The sequence below is a fragment of the Piliocolobus tephrosceles genome, chromosome 1, assembly GCF_002776525.5.
Source record: "Piliocolobus tephrosceles isolate RC106 chromosome 1, ASM277652v3, whole genome shotgun sequence".
Classification (NCBI taxonomy): Eukaryota; Metazoa; Chordata; class Mammalia; order Primates; family Cercopithecidae; genus Piliocolobus; species Piliocolobus tephrosceles.
Genome location: NC_045434.1, coordinates 152,006,339 through 152,024,063, shown reverse-complemented (window position 1 = coordinate 152,024,063; position 17,725 = coordinate 152,006,339). Strand labels below are relative to the sequence as shown.

At 37.0% G+C, this 17,725-nt stretch overlaps 1 protein-coding gene across 1 annotated transcript in view; it reads right to left on the bottom strand.

The window, feature by feature from the left end:
* The window catches only part of LRRC40 (leucine rich repeat containing 40), a 63,411-nt gene that overhangs the window by 12,253 nt on the left and 33,433 nt on the right, over nt 1-17,725 (bottom strand). Inside the window, exon 10 of the mRNA XM_023209593.3 lies at nt 3,318-3,426. Coding sequence (XP_023065361.1) covers nt 3,318-3,426 — 109 coding nt within the window. The remainder of the gene's footprint in view (nt 1-3,317; nt 3,427-17,725) is intronic.

Sequence of the window (17,725 nt, the reverse complement as noted above, 5' to 3'; positions counted from 1 at the left end):
TTTATGCCACGTTTTCAAATGTAAATATAAATAAATTTCCTTTTTATTAAAATTTTCAGTAACATTTTCAATAAAATACAAATTTAATCTTAAGTGAAAATACAGTAGTTCCCCTTTATCCAGACCCCCGAGGGATGCCAGAATCTTCTGAGAGGACCAAATCTTATATAGTATACACCATATTTTTTCAATCTGATAACAAGATGACTGACTACTAAGTGACTAAGGATGGGTAGCATATACAGCATGGATATGCTGACAAAGGGATGATTCATGTCCTGGGCAAGTCAGAGAGGGATGGCATAAAATTCCATGATGTTACTCAGAATGTGCGCAATTTAAAACTTATAAATTGTGCGGGGCGCGGTGGCTCAAGCCTGTAATCCCAACACTTTGGGAGGCCGAGACGGGCGGATCACGAGGTCAGGAGATCGAGACCATCCTGGCTAACACGGTGAAACCCCGTCTCTACTAAAAATACAAAAAAAAACTAGCCGGGCGAGGTGGCGGGCGCCTGTAGTCCCAGCTACTCCGGAGGCTGAGGCAGGAGAATGGCGTAAACCCGGGAGGCGGAGCTTGCAGTGAGCTGAGATCTGGCCACTGCACTCCAGCTCGGGCGACAGAGCAAGACTCCGTCTCAAAAAAAAAAAAAAAAAAAAAAAAAAAAAAAAAAAAAAACAAAACTTATAAATTGTTTACATCTGGAATTTTCCATTTAATATTTTCAGACTGCAGCTGATCACAAGTAACCTAAATTGCAGAAAGTGAAACTGTGGATAAGCGGGACTACTATATAGAACTCTAACATTTGCAGATTTAACTGTTTTTTTTTTTTAATGTTATAATTAGCCATTATCCTTACATTCTTCTTTTAAAATTATTAGTGCTTGGCCGGACATGGTGGCTCACGCCTGTAATCCCAGCACTTTGGAAGGCTGAGGCGGGCGGATCACAAGGTCAGGAGATCAAGACCACGGTGAAACCCCATCTCTACTAAAAAATACAAAAAATTAGCCGGGCACTGTGGCAGGTGCCTGTAGTCCCAGCTACTCGGGAGGCTGAGGCAGGAGAATGGCGTAAACCCGGGAGGCGGAACTTGCAGTGAGCCGAGATTGCGCCACTGCACTCCAGCCTGGGCGACAGAGCGAGACTCCATCTCAAAAAAAAAAAAAAAAAAAAAAAAAAAAATTATTAGTGCTTAACACAATGTCATCCACCTACAAGAAACTTCAACGGAATGCCAAATGAATGACTGTATGAACAGAAAAAACATTACATATAATATATAATATGGAAGAATTGTATAAGAAACGCATTGTAATACAAATATGTGAAAAGATAGCCTACATTTCACAGTTATTATGCCTTCTACTTCTGCTTTAGAATCCCATTTTCTTCTGTGTAGATGCAGCATTTTCATCTCTTCAATCACAAATGCTCAAGTTCATGGGGAACTGATTCATGCTAGTCAGACTTAAAAGATTCATGCTATTTAAAAATTTTAGTTGAAAGCATTTATGCCTTGAGATTGAGAATTTATATTTTAAACAGGATACTCCTTTCAAGTCTTTAAGAAAAACAAATTCCAATACATTTAGAATCAAAGCAATCTAAGATTATGCTTTTGTGATATCTGTGCCTTTAAGAAGTAGAAATGGTTATCCCAAATAAAATTGGACCAATACTCATCAATCAGTTTATTTATGATACCTAGCACAGCATTTGATACTTAGTAGACTCCAAAAATACCTACTGAATAAATGGGTGTATTATTTGGAAGATAAGATATGCTAAGTTGGCCAGGCATGGTGGCTCATGCCTGTAATCCCAGCACTTTGAGAAGCTGAGGCAGGAGGATCACTTGAGCTCAGGAGTTCAAGAACAGCCTGGGTAACATAGAGAGGCCCTATCTCTATAAAAAATTTAAAAATTAGCTGGGCATGATAGCGTGCAGCAGTTGCAGCTACTTGGGAGGCTGAGGTGGGGGGATCACTTGAGCCAGGAGGTGGAGGTTACAGTGAGCCGAGATAACGCCACTGTACTCCAGTTTGGGCAACAGAGCAAGACCCTGCCTCAAAAAAAAAAAAAAAAAAAAAAAAAAAAAAAAAGGCTAGGTTGCCATGCTCTGTAAGAAGGAGTCAAACACAAGTACAGAAGAGTGCTACCTGTGTTAGCGTGGCAAAAGAAATTTAGCTTAGAGTAGTGATTTCTAAGAGTGTCAGGCAAGAGGTGAGAACAATATAAATGAAACACAACAAATGTGAAATGGAGACTGTATCCTGACTGCTAAGAAGATAGTTCCTACTGATACATTAAGGATAAAAGACCACACACTGATGTTGGCTGTGTAGATTCTTGAATAAATCTAGTCACCTATCTGACTTTAGTCTATATTCTTTTGTATTTTCACTACAATACCCATAAATGAACCAATTGCTACAAAAATTTTGACAGTATTGCTTATGTTTTTGTTGTTGTTGCCTTAGACAGTACTGAAAGGATACCTGACAACTACCTTCAATTTCTGCATAGGTATCTTCTTTTCCCAATTTAATATACTTCCATAAAAAATATTTAAAATTTTTTTGCTTTGTCTCAATTTATATACTAACTTGTACTTTTTTCAGTTTTGGAGTATTTGCTACCATAGCACATTATTACTATGATACATTATTTGACTTGTGTTCAGATAAATTAGCAGGGAACAACCTCTCAAGCTTTGCCTGCTGATCAAGGTTTTCATTAACCAAATGATACTAGTTTCTTACTTACTAACATAGACACCCAACAATATGAAATTCTCTCTGGATGCTGGTTACTGAGTCAGAGAATTTTATCACCAATATGGTCATTCTTTTTTTTTTATAATAATGTTCCCATTATAAAAATATCACTATTAACAAACCATCTCTCTCTCAAGCATAGTAAAACACAAACTGCAGAAGGAATGGCCACTGAAGGTCATTTATACTTTTAATATCCTTCTATTTTTACTATACTTTTATTTTTACTATACTTCTATTTCATCATGGTTTTTTGCAATTACTATTATTCTAAGTCAAGTACTCTGATGAATTTTTCCTCATCAATTGTCCTTTTTTCTGAAGGATTTCTTTCTGAAAACTTTCCTATGTGTTTGGTAGTGTTTAAAAAAAAACTAAATTAGGCCAACCATGGTAGCTCAAGCCTATAATCCTAGTACTTTGGGAGGCTAAAACAGGAGAATGGCTTGAGCCCAAGAAGCTCAAGACCAGCCTGGGCAACACAGTGAGACCCTATCTCTACAATAATAATAATAATAATAATAAATTACATACCTATAGTCTAATATTTTTAATGTAATGATGGCATGTATATTGACTCTGGATTCACTTGGTAGTGTCATGGCAGTCTCAGCAGCAGATTCACTTTGGCTAGGTCCATCATCTAGCAAAAGAAAAGTTACATGAAGCCAATGTTAATACTATAGAGTCATTCTTAAAATTCTTGATAATATATTAAAACAGTGTATGTGATTTCTAGATATTATTGGTGAGAATGCCATTAGTCATATGCTTTATTTCCAATGGCTCAAATCTCAATCTGGAATTTAATATTTAATTAATAGAAAATAAAGTTACTGTAGCATGGCTTCAAAACTGTTTAACGAATCCTACCAAAAGGAAATTTAGCAGTAAGAAAGAACCTTCATAGAATAACTATGGTTCTATAGAAGAAACAAATAACAAGCAATCCTTCCTCTTAAGGAAAATAATATGGTCCACTAGAAGAAATTTGTTAATGAAGGAAAATCATTATTTCCCTCAAATGTCTACCAAATCAGCATAGGCTTTTCAGTTTAAGAGACAAAATTGATTATCCTCAATCACTTAAAATTTGACAATCTGCATAAATGGGTAAGTCTCCAGTATATTTTATATGTTAAGATTTTTTTCTTCGCAAAAGCATACTTTAGTTTTTATAGATATTTTCCTAACATGCTACATACTCACACATTCACACACCATCAACCACCTTACTATCTCCAGAGACTGTTTATAGTATTATATTTTTTAAAATACACATTTTAAAAGAAATGGCTTTGTGTTATTTTTGCAAAAAAGACTTGAACAATAGAGAAGTCAAATAAGACTATCACTTTTCAACAATGTGAAAATGATGAAACAGTCCCAGCATTAACACATAAGAGCAGAAGGCATGCCAAAAGAAAACAAAAAATTAGTAGTATAACTGATCTTGCTTCAGCCCAGTAGGCATTCAATAAACATCTGTTGAATATTCCTAAGTATATTCCTCTTGCATTGAGCTCATCAGTTATTCATTAGCCAATAATGATTAAGCTATTATTGTTTCTCATGCAAGTATCATATGAATACTTTATTCACAGAAGTAGCACAGAATAAATGACAGACTATCAAACAGAAATGAAAGGACATCAAAGAAAGTATTGACATCAAGTTAATGCTCTAGTAGCAGTACTACTCTCCTAGCAGTTTGGTTAAGTTACTTTAAATAATATGCAATACAGTGCCAAAATTAAATAAGCAGAGAGACAGTATTAAACCAGCAACAAAATCCAGCATTGTTTTAAAAATATCTATGTATACTACCATGATCATATAATGAGACAGGGTATTCTCAACAACTTCCAAAGAGCTCCTTTTAATAATTAGCATCAAGGAGAATATAAGGAGAGAGTCTATTGTCTCCGGGGAGAAGACTGTTGTAAGAGAGATTTCCTTTCATTATATATCTTTGCGTATTGGTTGATTGTTTTTTTTACCATGTGCATTTACTGTCTTTTTCATTTAAAAAAAAAAAAAAAAAACTACATAATTTTTAAAAACATCAACATTTCAAATTGAAAGGGGCATATAAGTGCCAAACACAATACATAAGAACCACACCACAGTTAATTACCAGAAAATTTCAAACAATGTCAATGAATAGAAGACCCTGTAAGTTTCCAGAGAGAGAGAGAAAAAAAAAGTTGTAATTGTACAAGTGACTGACAAGAACATAGCCAAATAAGAGGTCAATCACATAAGCAAAAACGGAGACTTCTTTTTTCTGGTTTTTTTTTTTTTTTTTTTTTTTTTTTGAGACGGAGTCTCACGCTGTTGCCCAGGCTGGAGTGCAGTGGCACGTTCTCGGCTCACTGCAAGCTCCGCCTCCCAGGTTCACGCCATTCTCCTGCCTCAGCCTCCTGAGTAGCTGGTACTACCAGGCCCGCCACAGGCGTGAGCCACCGTGCCCTGCCATGGAGATACCGTTTTAAGAAATTTTTGGCCGGGCGTGGTGGCTCATGCCTGTAATCCCAGCACTTTGGGAGGCCGAGGCGGGCTGATCATGAGGTCAGGAGATCGAGACCATCCTAGCTAAACACAGTGAAACCCTGTCTCTACTAAAAATACAAAAACTTAGCCGGGCGTGGTGGCGGGCGCCTGTAGTCCCCAGCTACTCGGGAGGCCGAGGCAGGAGAATGGTGTAAACCCGGGAGGCAGAGCTTGCAGTGAGCCGAGATCCGACCACTGCACTCCAGCCTGGGTGACAAAGCGAGACTCCATCTCAAAAAAAAAAAGAAATTTTCAAATGTATTCATTTGGTGAGTTTGGAGGGCATGATGGGTGATTTAGTTGAATGAGTGTCACCTAGAATGAAATCTTCAGAGCTTCAATTTATCCCTTTGAAGCAAATAAGCACTGATCACTCTGCCTCTCCAGGTTTAGAAGGGGTTGGAAAAGCTGATGAGCCTGTCTCTTAGAAATAAAAGTAAAAAACTAGAGTCCATTTGGTTATTTATTTGTTCCTTCATTCTACAACATTATCCATCACACATAGACTGGTAGGTACTACTGTAAGTAAGAGACAAAGACAGAAGATGAACTCGATCTAGTGGACAAGATAAACAAAAATTATAAAATAGTATGGTAAGTACAGTAATATATGTATGTTGAAAGTATTTTTATGGGAGCAGTATGTGTTGAGGGTAATTCCCAAGAGAGTAACCACCTCAGAATGGAGAAATTACAAGTTCTTGTTAATAATAGAAGAATTGAAAAGAATTTGTCATCTTTTAAACTTCTCCATTTCATTTTTTAGATTTTTTTAATGTTTGATTTTATTATCCTGTATTACTCTTAAAATGAGAGGAACTAAGTGAACCATCATTTTCTGAGGCAACAAGGCTGGGGATTGGAAGAACAAAGCTTAGGAAAACTACTAAATATGTTAGTCAGGCCTGTAGAGTATAACCCCTAAGGATGCAGTGAGTGGCTACAAAAAGAAAAGCAGATAGTTCTTGGAGAACATGCAGAGCTAGTTTGTCCCCTGAGAAGACATCTGAGAAGGACAGAGGCGTAAAATGCCCCAAAGTGTGGTCCCCAGAATAGCAACATCACCCTAACCCGGGAACTTGTTAGAAATGCAAATTTCCAGGCTCAACCCAAACCTATGAATCATAAATTCTGAGAGTGAAGCCCAGCAATCTGGTTCACCAAACCCTCCAGGTGAGGCCAATGGACATTAAATATCCAAACCTAGTTCTTTAGTCAAGCACTCCACTTTTATCACATGAAAGATGATGAACATAAATTGGTAATACATAACCAGTAGCAATCCCTGGGTCTAGATATAATCACTACAAATGTATTCATTTATCCCCCAAACTGTTACTGTGCTTCTACTCTGCGGCAGTCATTGTACTAAGTGATGGGGATATAAAAATGAGTAAGACACCGTGTGTGATAAACTATGGCCAGGCCTTTTGTGCAGAGTCCATCCTAAGCCTGATAACAGAGACAATAATTGCCCAAAGACTGTTCCTTAGTACAAGATTGCAAAGAAACTAAAAATATGATTCCAATTCATTAATACATAATTTACCAGCATAAATTATTTTATGCCCAATTTATGAGCAGTTTTCAGTTTTCTATGGTTGCTTTAACAAATTACCACAAACTTAGTAGCTTAAAACACACAAACTTATCTTACAGTTTTGTAGTTCAGAAGTCTGCAATGGGTCTCATTGGGCTAAAATCCGGGGTTTGGCAGGTCTGCATTCCTTTTTCCTTTTCTTTTTCTTTTTTTTTTTTTTGAGACGGAGTCTAGCTCTGTTGTCAGGCTGGAGTGCAGTGGCACCATCTTGGCTCACTGCAACCTCCGACTCCCTGGTTCAAGTGATTCTCCTGCCTCAGTCCCCTGAGTAGCTGGGATTACAGGCACACACCACCATGGAACTTTACCATGCCCAGCTAATTGTTGTATTTTTAGTAGATACGGGGTTTCACCATCTTGGCCAGTACGGTCTCGATCTCCTGACCTTCTGATCCACCCACCTCAGCCTCTCAAAGTGCTGGGATTACAGTCGTGAGCCACCGCCCCCAGCCTGTATTCCTTTTTCTAAAAAAGAATCTGTTTCCTTGCCCTTTCCAACTTCTAGTAGCCACCTTATATTCCTTGCTTCAAGGCCTTCTTCCTCCATCTTAAGCCAGCAACAGTGGTTCTTCTCATATCTTATTACGCTGACCTCCTCTTCTGCTTCTCTCTTCTACTTTTAAGAACCCTTGTGATTATATTGGGCCAACACAATTCATAATAATATGCTTATTTTAAAGTCAATCAATTAGCAATCTTAATTGCCCTTTGCCATGTAAGGTAACCCATTCACAGGTATCAGGGATTAGGGTGTGGCCATCATTGAAGGGTCATTATTATGTCTATCAAAGGTAGCACAGCAAGATGCTTCTGGTGACACAGCAAGAAATTAAACTCAAAACACAGATATCAGAATCAGGTGATAGAGCTTGAATAAAGGCAATGTTTGCAATCAAATAAAGTAATCAAGCTTAATGCCATGATGGTGTAATTGGGGTTGGCACCTGTCTTAGTCTGTTTGTGCTACTATAACAAAATACCACAAACTAGGTAATTTATAAATAATAGACATTTATTTCTCACAATTGTGAAAGCTAAGAAGTCTAAGATCAAGGCCCAGCATTTGGTGTCTGGTGGGGGCTTTCTTGCTGTGTCTTCATATGGCATAAGGCAGAAGTGCAAGAGAATGCTGCCTTCAACCTCAAACCCTTTTTTTTATAAGAGTGCCAATCTGGTCGGGCACGGTGGCTCACGCATGTAATCCCAGCACTTTGGGAGGATGAGGCAGGCAGATCACCTGAGGTCGGGAGTTTGAGACCAGCCTGACCAACATGGAGAAACCCCATCTCTACTAAAAATACAAAATTAGTCGGGCATGGTGGCACATGCCTATAATCCAGCTACTCAGGAGGCTGAGGTAAGAGAATCACTTGAACTCAGGAGGCAGAGGTTGCAGTGAGCCAAGATCACGTCATTGCACTCTAGCCTGGGCAACAAGAGTGAAACTCCGTATCAAAAGGAAAAAAAAAAGCGTGCCAATCCTAATCATGAGAGTAGAGCCCTTAAGACTCAATCTCCTCCCAAAGACCACAATTCTCAGTACTGTTGCACTGGAGATTAAGTCTCAACAAAACTGTAGAGGGGAAACCATCACTGAAACCACAGCAGCACCCACTGGGGAACTTTACCAATCTGGCAGGACCTCACCCTTGGCAGGCATAGTATCACCACCACTGGAACATATCTCTCGCCAATAAACTGGGGAGGCTTTAGAATCTGCACTCACTTAACACCTCCAACTTGAGATGCTCCTCTTACAAGGGTTTTTTAAAATCTAAAATTGATCCTTTGAGCTTATCACAAACTGTAATGAGTGTAAGATTTGCTTGTCAGATTGCTACTTTGCAAACCCCAAACCTAGTCCTTAAAAAAGATATTTTATAAACCATAAAAACAAAATTTAAATTATAGTCCATTGATATTTACTTAGCCTACTGATGTAGAATGGAGAACAAGTAAATAGCTATCAGGATTATTTGAAAGTCTGTGTAACCAAATAAGAAGGTTTAATGCTATTTAGATGAATCAAGAACATTGTAGGGTAATTTCACACAATGCTACCTCATGAAATTGTGATCCTCAAAAGATACCTTTCAAAAAGGTATTATCTGCATTTTACATATAGAGATGTGTAGGCTCAACATAACAACACACCAATTAAAATGTAAAAATTAGAATAATGATCATCTGGAGAATGGTTTAAGTACTCTAGAAAAAGATTAATTTTTCAAAAATAACAATTTCAGAGTTATATTTGTAGGCTATCTGGGATTTGTATATTTACTCTTCCTAGCAAAAGATAAATAAGAGTACACTGCAGAAAGTTTTTCTAAATCCTGTATGAATTACTGCACTTCTGTTAGACATTGGGAAGAATATAAATTAATCACAACCAAAACTTAATAAGCTGTAAAAGAGAAGATTTTTCTTCGACACGGTCTGAGGAATCTGTGGACCACATTTCTACATTTGAAGCATCACAGATAAGTGCCTTTTAATGAAATTTTAAGTTTATTTTAAACTGGTACATAACTTCATGCTTCTGGATTGTTCAGTTTCTTTAAAGTTAGTAGTTTCTACTCACTTCAGCACAAAGTTTTTATCTCATTTTACCAGCATCCTTTGAATCAAATGATCGGCACTGTTTTCAATTTTCACCAATTTCTACCTCTAAAACTGAGAAAAGAGTACTTAAAAAGCAGAGAAGAAAAGCTCAAGGAAAAAAAATATATATGAAGTAATGAAGTGTCCCAACTTTTTCCTCAAAGAGCTCCAGAAAATTCAGAGATAATTAAATGCAATTCCACTCTAACTATTGTTTAAATACTTAGGCCCCATTACCCCAAAATTCAGATTTAATTCGGCTGAAGTCTGGGCCTGGGCATATATTTTTTTAAAAGCTCCACAGGTGATTCTTACATGCCTCTAGATACGTATGTAGATTGCTCTTTCACCGAGCATCTTTTCACTGAGAAAATACTTATTACTTATAAATAATAAAGTTATGCTTTGATAAGGAAAAAGTCTTGGGCCCTTGTATGTATGTGGAAAGTTAAGTATTAATTCAAAATAAATGTTTCAGTTCTATTTGAAATTCCCCTTAGATTATGCACACACATAATTGTTCCCCATATGATTATCACAATTTTAAGAGTCTTGCCAATATATGCTTTGAATAATTCAACCTATTTTGAAGTCCAAAGGAATTTTCTAAGTATGTATTTTCTAAGTATGTATACCTGTACAAACACCAAGAAAAATGGAAGAGATAACTAAACCCCAGAAACTACAAATGTCTGAAAATACCAAGGGATTATTTAAATGTGATTGAACAACCAGGGAGAGAAGGAAGAATGGTAAGATGTTAATAACATGACCAATTATTGGCAAGAAGCAGAGCAACAAATAAATAATAAATAAATATGGCCTGGGCATGGTGGCTCACGCCTGTAAATCCCAACACTTTGGGAAGTTAGACAGAAGGATCACTTGAGTCTCAGAGTTCAATACCAGAATGAGCAAATAGCAAGACTCTGTCTCTACAAAAAAGTAAAAATAGCCTGCTGTAGTGGTGCATACCTGTAGTACTAGCTACTTGGAAGGCTGAGGCACAAGGATTGCTTGAGCCCAGAAGTTCAAGACTGCAGAGAACTAGTATAGTGCGACTGTACTTTAGCCCAAGAAACAGAGCAAGACTTCGCTTCTAAATTTAAAAAAAAAATTAAAAATTTAAAAAATGCTTTTTAAGTAAATTACTCTCTCAGGCTTTGAATATTTATATTGGGATATTCCTCTTTGTATTATTTTTTTAAGTAGCTGAGCTGGATATTTTCTACTTCTGAACTTCTTAAACAATAAGGCCATTGCTTACAATCCTGTTCTAAAAAAATTTTCCCCATCCCCAAAAGAAAGGAGAAAAAAGGGGGAGGGGGAGAAAGAAACAGGGAAAGAGACAACGTAAAGGGTTGTCATAGACAACAAAAGAGCTATGAAAAACTGAGAAGAAGGCAAAGATATATATATGGAGAAGTTCCCAGTAAAAGATTCTACTGACATATGGCCAATGGGCTTTCAATTATTGCTTATTATGGAAGACTGCTAGTTTTATCCAGTTTTTGTTCTCCTTTTGCATAGACTTCACATAGAAAATATACTTGCTAAAGATCAACTTCCATCACGACAGCAAGAGGAGCTCTGTTAATCTGCTCCGCAGAAAAGCTGGTTAAATACTGTAAAAAAATAATTTTTTTTTAAAAAGTTGGTGGAAAGGGATGATGAGCACGGTGGCTCACACCTATGATCCCAGCCCTTCGGGAAGCTGAGGCAGCCAAATCATCTGAGGTCAGGAGTTCAAGACCAGCTTGGCCAACATGACAAAAACCCATCTCTACTAAAAATACAAAAAAATTAGCCGGGTGTGGTGGCAAGTGCCTGTAGTCCCAGCTACTCAAGAGGCTGAGGCAGAGGAATTCTTTGAACCTGGGAGGTGGAGGATGCAGTGAGGTGAGATTGCACCACTGCACTCCAGCCTGGGCGACAGAATGAGACTCTGTCTGAAAACAAAAAGAAAAACAAAAAATAAGCATAATTTAAAGCCTCTGGAAATGAATCTATTTTTATTTATTTATTTTGAGACAGAGTATTATTCTGAGTTGCACAGGCTGGAGTGCAGTGGTACAATCTCAGCTTACTATAGCCTGCACCTCACAGGTTCAAGTGATTCTCCTGTCTCAGCCTCCTGAGTAGCTGGGACTACAGGTGTGTGCCACCACTCCTGGCCAATTTTTGTATTTTTAGTAGAGGTGGGGTTTCACTATGTTGGCCAGGCTGATCTCGAACTCCTGACCTCAAGTGATCCACCTGCCTTGGCCTCCCAAAGAGCTGGGACTACAGGCGTAAGCCACCATGCCTAGCCTTGGAAATGATTCTATTAGCAAACAGCAAATGAAGAAATAGCTGTTCAAGAAAATCTGCGAAAATTTGTTAAGAGGTGAGTCTGTGGTATTTGAACCTAGACTGCTCCCTCTCTCCCCTTCTCTAGGTCAGAGAGGTAGAAACTCCACTCCAGAAGGCTATAACTAAGAACACAGGGTTCCCTCTTCCCCAACCCTCCAGCCCCAAACCTTATCTCCCAGCCAGAGGGCTTTCTTCCTGAGAGGAATGTCAGCATCTCTCATCCTGCCATCAGCTGCCTGTTGCTAATGCTAAATCCCTGATGAGTAGGGTGAGGACTCCCTTCTTCTACTCCGGTCCCATGTACAGAAAGGAGGCTCTACCTTGAACTTGGCATGATGAGAATACTGGGGCTCTGACTGCTCTTCCCCTGGCTCATAAGTTGGTGGTTCAAAGAAAGAAGAGGCAAACCAAGAGAACCTGTCTATTGCTGACTCCTACTGAGTGTTCAGCTCCTAGAGGAGAGAGTTACTCTTAGAGAAACTTGCCATCTTCCATATTCCCAGCTTCACAGCCCGGGCTCAAAGATTTTGCCTGGGGAAGAAACAGGTCATAAAAACGGCTCCTAATCTCTTCCCAAAGGAACTGATTTCACTCACAACAAAGCATGAAAGCTCTCAAAAACAATGAAGGTTGTGGTAAAAGGCAGTTGGGATGAAATTCATGGATCTACTGAAGATACAGCCTAGATTGTACACAAGCAGGCTGTACACAAACTAGCTCACAGGAGGAAACCAAGGAATAAGACACTACAGAAACTACAGAAAAGCTGAGTGTCTATAATAATATCAGACAAAACAGACTTAAAACATTTTTTTATGTCAGGGACACATTATAATGGAAATTTAACAACATATCCTTAAACAACCAATGGGGTCAAAGAAGATATCAAAAGAGAAATCATAAAATACTTCGAGGTAAATGAAAATGGCACGACATACCAAAACATATGAGCTGTAGATAAAGCCATGCTTAGAGGGAAATTTATAGCTGTAAATGCCTCTGTCAAGAAACAAGATCCCAAAATCAATAACCTAACTTTCCACCTTAAGATACTAGAAAAAAAGAACAAACTAAACTCTGGAGTCCTGATAAGTAAGCAACAATTAAAAGGGGTGGGGTGGGGGGAGAACAATTGTTCCAAGAGACAGCTAATCATAGACAACTCTAATCACAACTTGCTGGCACATCCTGTTCCCAAATACCTCCCTCTGTACACAGCCCCAGCAGCATGACCTCGTTCTGTAGAGCCCACTCCAAGCATGAACCTATAAAACTCCCCTCCAGCACCTGCCTCTTGGCAGACAGCCCATTTTACTTGTTGCACCCTTTCAACATATCTTCGTACTTTCTCTAATAAATCTGCCTTTCTTTACCACAACTGTCTTGGTAAATTCTTTAACCACCCACAACGCTGGCGCCAGTCAGTTGAACCTGCAATAGAAATCTAAACCAATTAGGAGGAAACAAATAATTACAGTGTTAATTAATGAAATAGAGAACAGAAAAACAATAGAGAAGATCAATGAAACTAAAAGTTCATTCTTTGGAAGGTCAACAAAATTAACTAATCTTCAGCTAGTGTGGCCTAGAAAAAAAGAGAGAAGACTCACATTACTAGAATCAGAAATGAAAGAGAGGACATTATTACTAACCTTACAAAAACGTAAAGGATAAACTATGGCAACTATATGCCAACAAATTAAATAACTCAGATAAAATGGACACATTCCTAGAAAGATGCAAACTACCGAAACTGACTCAAGAAGAAACAGACAATCTGAGTATATCTATAACATGTAAAGAGTAATAAAAAAACCTAACCACAAAGAAAAGCCCATACCTAAATGGCTTCACTGCTGAATTCTACCAAACATTCAAAAAATTAATATCAACTCTTCATAAATTCACCCAAAAAACAAAAGAGGAGGGAACATTTCCCAACTCATTTTATGATGCCATTATTAGGCTATGACCCAAACCAGGAAAAAAAAAATCACAAGAAAACAAACAGATCAAAAATTCTCAAATTCTCAACGAAACACTAAAAAACAAATCTAGCAACATTTCCAAAGTATTATACACCATTACTAAGTGGGATTTAACCATGGATGCGAGTTGATTTACCATCTGAAAATCAATTAATGTAACACAGCATATTAACAGAATTTTTTAAATCACACAACCATCTCAACAGATGCAGAAAAAAAAATTGACAAAAACTCAACAACTCGTTTAGGATAAACACACTCAAAAACCAGAAATAGAAGGGAACTTCCTTAACATGATAAAGGGAATCTACAAAAAACCTACAGCTAACCTAATGTTACTTAATGATGAAAAACTAGAAGCTTTCCCCCAAAGATGTCCAGTCTCAGTCCTTCTATTCAGTACTGTCCTGGAGGTAGGTCTAGCTAAGGGAATTAGGCAAGAAAAGGAATAAAAGGCATCCGAAATGGAAAGGAAGAAGTAAAACTATCTCTATTTGCAAATAACATAGTCTTGTATATAGAACATCCAAAGGAATACACCAAAAAATTATTGGAACTAATAGTTTCATCAAGGTTGCAGGGTACAAGATCAGCATTCAAAAATCATTGTATTCCTATACAGTTGCAAATAACAGCACAAAAATGGAATTAAGAAAACAATTATATGCCTAATAGCATCAAAAGGAATAAAATGCTTAGAAATAAACTTAAGTATAAAACTTATATTCTGCAAACTATAAAACATTGTGTAAAGAAATTAAAGCTCTAAAATGGAAAAACATTCCATGCTCATGAATGGAAGACTTAATATTGTTACAACAATATTCCCCAAACTGATCTACAGAAATGCATAATCTATATCTTTGTAGAAATTAACAAGTTAATTCTAAAATTCATATGGAATTGCAAGAAATCCATAATAGCCAAAGCAATCCTGAGAAAGAAGAGGAGCCCTCCTAAAGTAGGAGCCCTCAATCTTCCTGATTTGATTTCAAAACTTACTACAAAGCAATGGTAATCAAGACAGTTTGGAACTGGCACAGGTCAGACATATAGATCAATAGAATAAAACTGACGGTAGAGCAATAAACCAATACATTTATAGTCAGCTGATTTTTTACAAGAATGCCAAGACCATTCAAAGTAGAAAGAATACTCTTTCCTTTTTTTTTTTTTTTTGAGACAGAGTCTCACTCTGTCGCCCTGGCTGGAGTTCAGTGGCGCAATCTTGGCTCACTGCAAGCTCTGCCTCCCAGGTTCACGCCATTCTCCTGCCTCAGCCTCCCAAGCAGCTGGGACTACAGGCGCCCGCCACCACGCCCGGCTAATTTTTTTCTTTTTTCTTTTGTATATTTAGTAGAGACAGGGTTTCACCGTGTTAGCCAGGATGGTCTTGATCTCCTGATCTCGTGATCCGTCCGTCTCGGCCTCCCAAAGTGCTGGGATTACAGGTGTGAGCCACCGCGCCCAGCCAGAATACTCTTTTCAACAAATGGTGCTGAGAAACTGAATAGCCACATACAAAACAATGAAATTGGACTCTTACCTCACACTGCATATAAAAGTAATTCAAAATTGATCAAAGACCTAAATTGTAAAACAATGGCAGTATAAAATGTTTAGAAGTATAGGCCAACTCTTTATAACCTAGGATTTTGTAAAGCTTTCTTAGATATTAAAAAAAAAATGAACAAAAAAAAGGAAAAAATGAAAAATTGGACTTGCTCAAAATTAAAACTTTTATACTTCAAAGAACAACATCAAGAAAATGAAAAGACAACCCACAGAGAACTATAAAATATTTGCAAATCATTTATTTAACAAGGGATTTGTATCTAAAATATGTAAAGAACTCTTACAGCTCAATGATTAAAAAAAAACAATTAAAATATAGACAAAGAATCTGAATAGCCATTTCTCTAAAGATGCACAAATGGCTAATAAAGCACAGGAAAAGATGCTCTACATTATTACTCATCAGAAAAAATGCACATCAAAGCCACAATGAGATGCCATTTCAGACCCAACAAGATGGCTAGAATCAGAATTAGATAACAAATGTTGACGAGGATGTGGTGGAATCAGAACCCTCATATACTACTGGTAAGAATGTCAATTGGTGCAGTTGCTTTGGAAAACAGTTTGGCAGTTCCTCAAATGATTAAACATAGAGTTATCATATGACCGATAAATATGTTACTCCTAGGTATATATACCCAAGAGGAATGAAAATATACATTCACACTGAAACCTGTACATGAATGTTTATTACAGCATTATCTGTAATAGCCAAAAGGTCTTTCTGATTTACTAACTCAGTCACCATCTGTTCAGTTATGCTATGGCTTAAATGTATGTGTTACCCCAAAATTCCTATGTTGAAATCTAACCACCAAGGTAATAGTATTAAGAGGTAGGGCCTTTGTAAAGTAACTAGATATTGAGGGCAGAGCCCTCATGAATGGGAATAGTGCCCTTATAAAAGAAGTCTTAGGGGGCTTCTTAGCCTCCTTTTGCCATGTGAAAGCATGAAGAAGGTGCCATCTATGAGAAACAGGTCCTTACCAGACACCAAATCTGCTGGTGCTTTGATCACAGTTCTCTAGAACCATGAGCAATAAATTTGTTATTTATAAATTACAGTATAAGATATTTTGTTATAGTAGCCCAAACCAACTAAACAACTCACTTTCCAATGTCCACATGTTTATTATTTTATTCTTCCCCCATTCTCCCTATCTTTATGGAAGTATACCTTTAAAACATTTCCGTTACCAATTTTCTTTTTGTAGGGTTTCTGGAAAGAATAAAATTATATGAATGGATTCACTCTCCCATCTTTGGATAGAAACTGTCTAACAGAAATGTTTGTACATAACTGTAACTTACACTAAGTTCATCTTGGCTTTCTGTTCATATAATTTTGATCAGTCTGACATGACATGACCTCTAACTGATTCATGACAGAATAATCAATTTGTTTTGGACGAGAAAGCATATTTGGAGAAGGAAATACTTTCCTTGATAGAAAATAAGAGTCTTAGAAAACTATTTTAATAATTTACTTGAAGGATAAAGCAGAAAAAATAGCTAAACTATGCAATTATCTTATTTAATATATGTTGACTGGCAACATAGTGCTAAGCTAAGCTATGCATAACCAACAAAGTTGTGAACTAAATTAACAGCTACCACATTTAGCCATTATGGTCTGGAGTGGTTTGTTACTTAGCAAAGCACTTGTACAACTATTTTTTTTTCCAAAATGTTTTAGTTTATTCTATAATGATAGACATAAATAAAAACTGGGTATATGACATGTTTAGTAAATTACTAAAAATTAAGTTTATTGTATTATTTTCACTTTTGGTACATATTCTTGCTAAATTAACATATCCTGAAAAGTGTGTTTTGTCTTAATTTTTGTCAGAGTTTAGCAAAGCTGGGCAAGAAAAATAGATAATGAAATACTTGTCAATATACGTTCTAGTCAACAGAACCCATATATCCTGAAAGTCAAGTTTTACTCCTTTTTCAAAGTTGAAGTACTAAGTGCTTACTGAATCTTTCTTGTTAAATTTTCTAACTGGCAGACTTAACACAAAGAGATTACAGATTCAAATTCAAAGAGATTACAAATTCAAAGAGATTACAGACAGAACATTATTATTGTAAGTTTAAAGATATTTTTATAACCTCAGCACACTTACAGACTATATGGATTTAGAATTAGCCACACCTGCTAGGATCTACTACTTCCAAATATGTATACCCAAAAGACATTTAAATTTATGTACTATTAATTCTTCACTTTTTATGAACCCTTCAAAATATAAGAGAACATT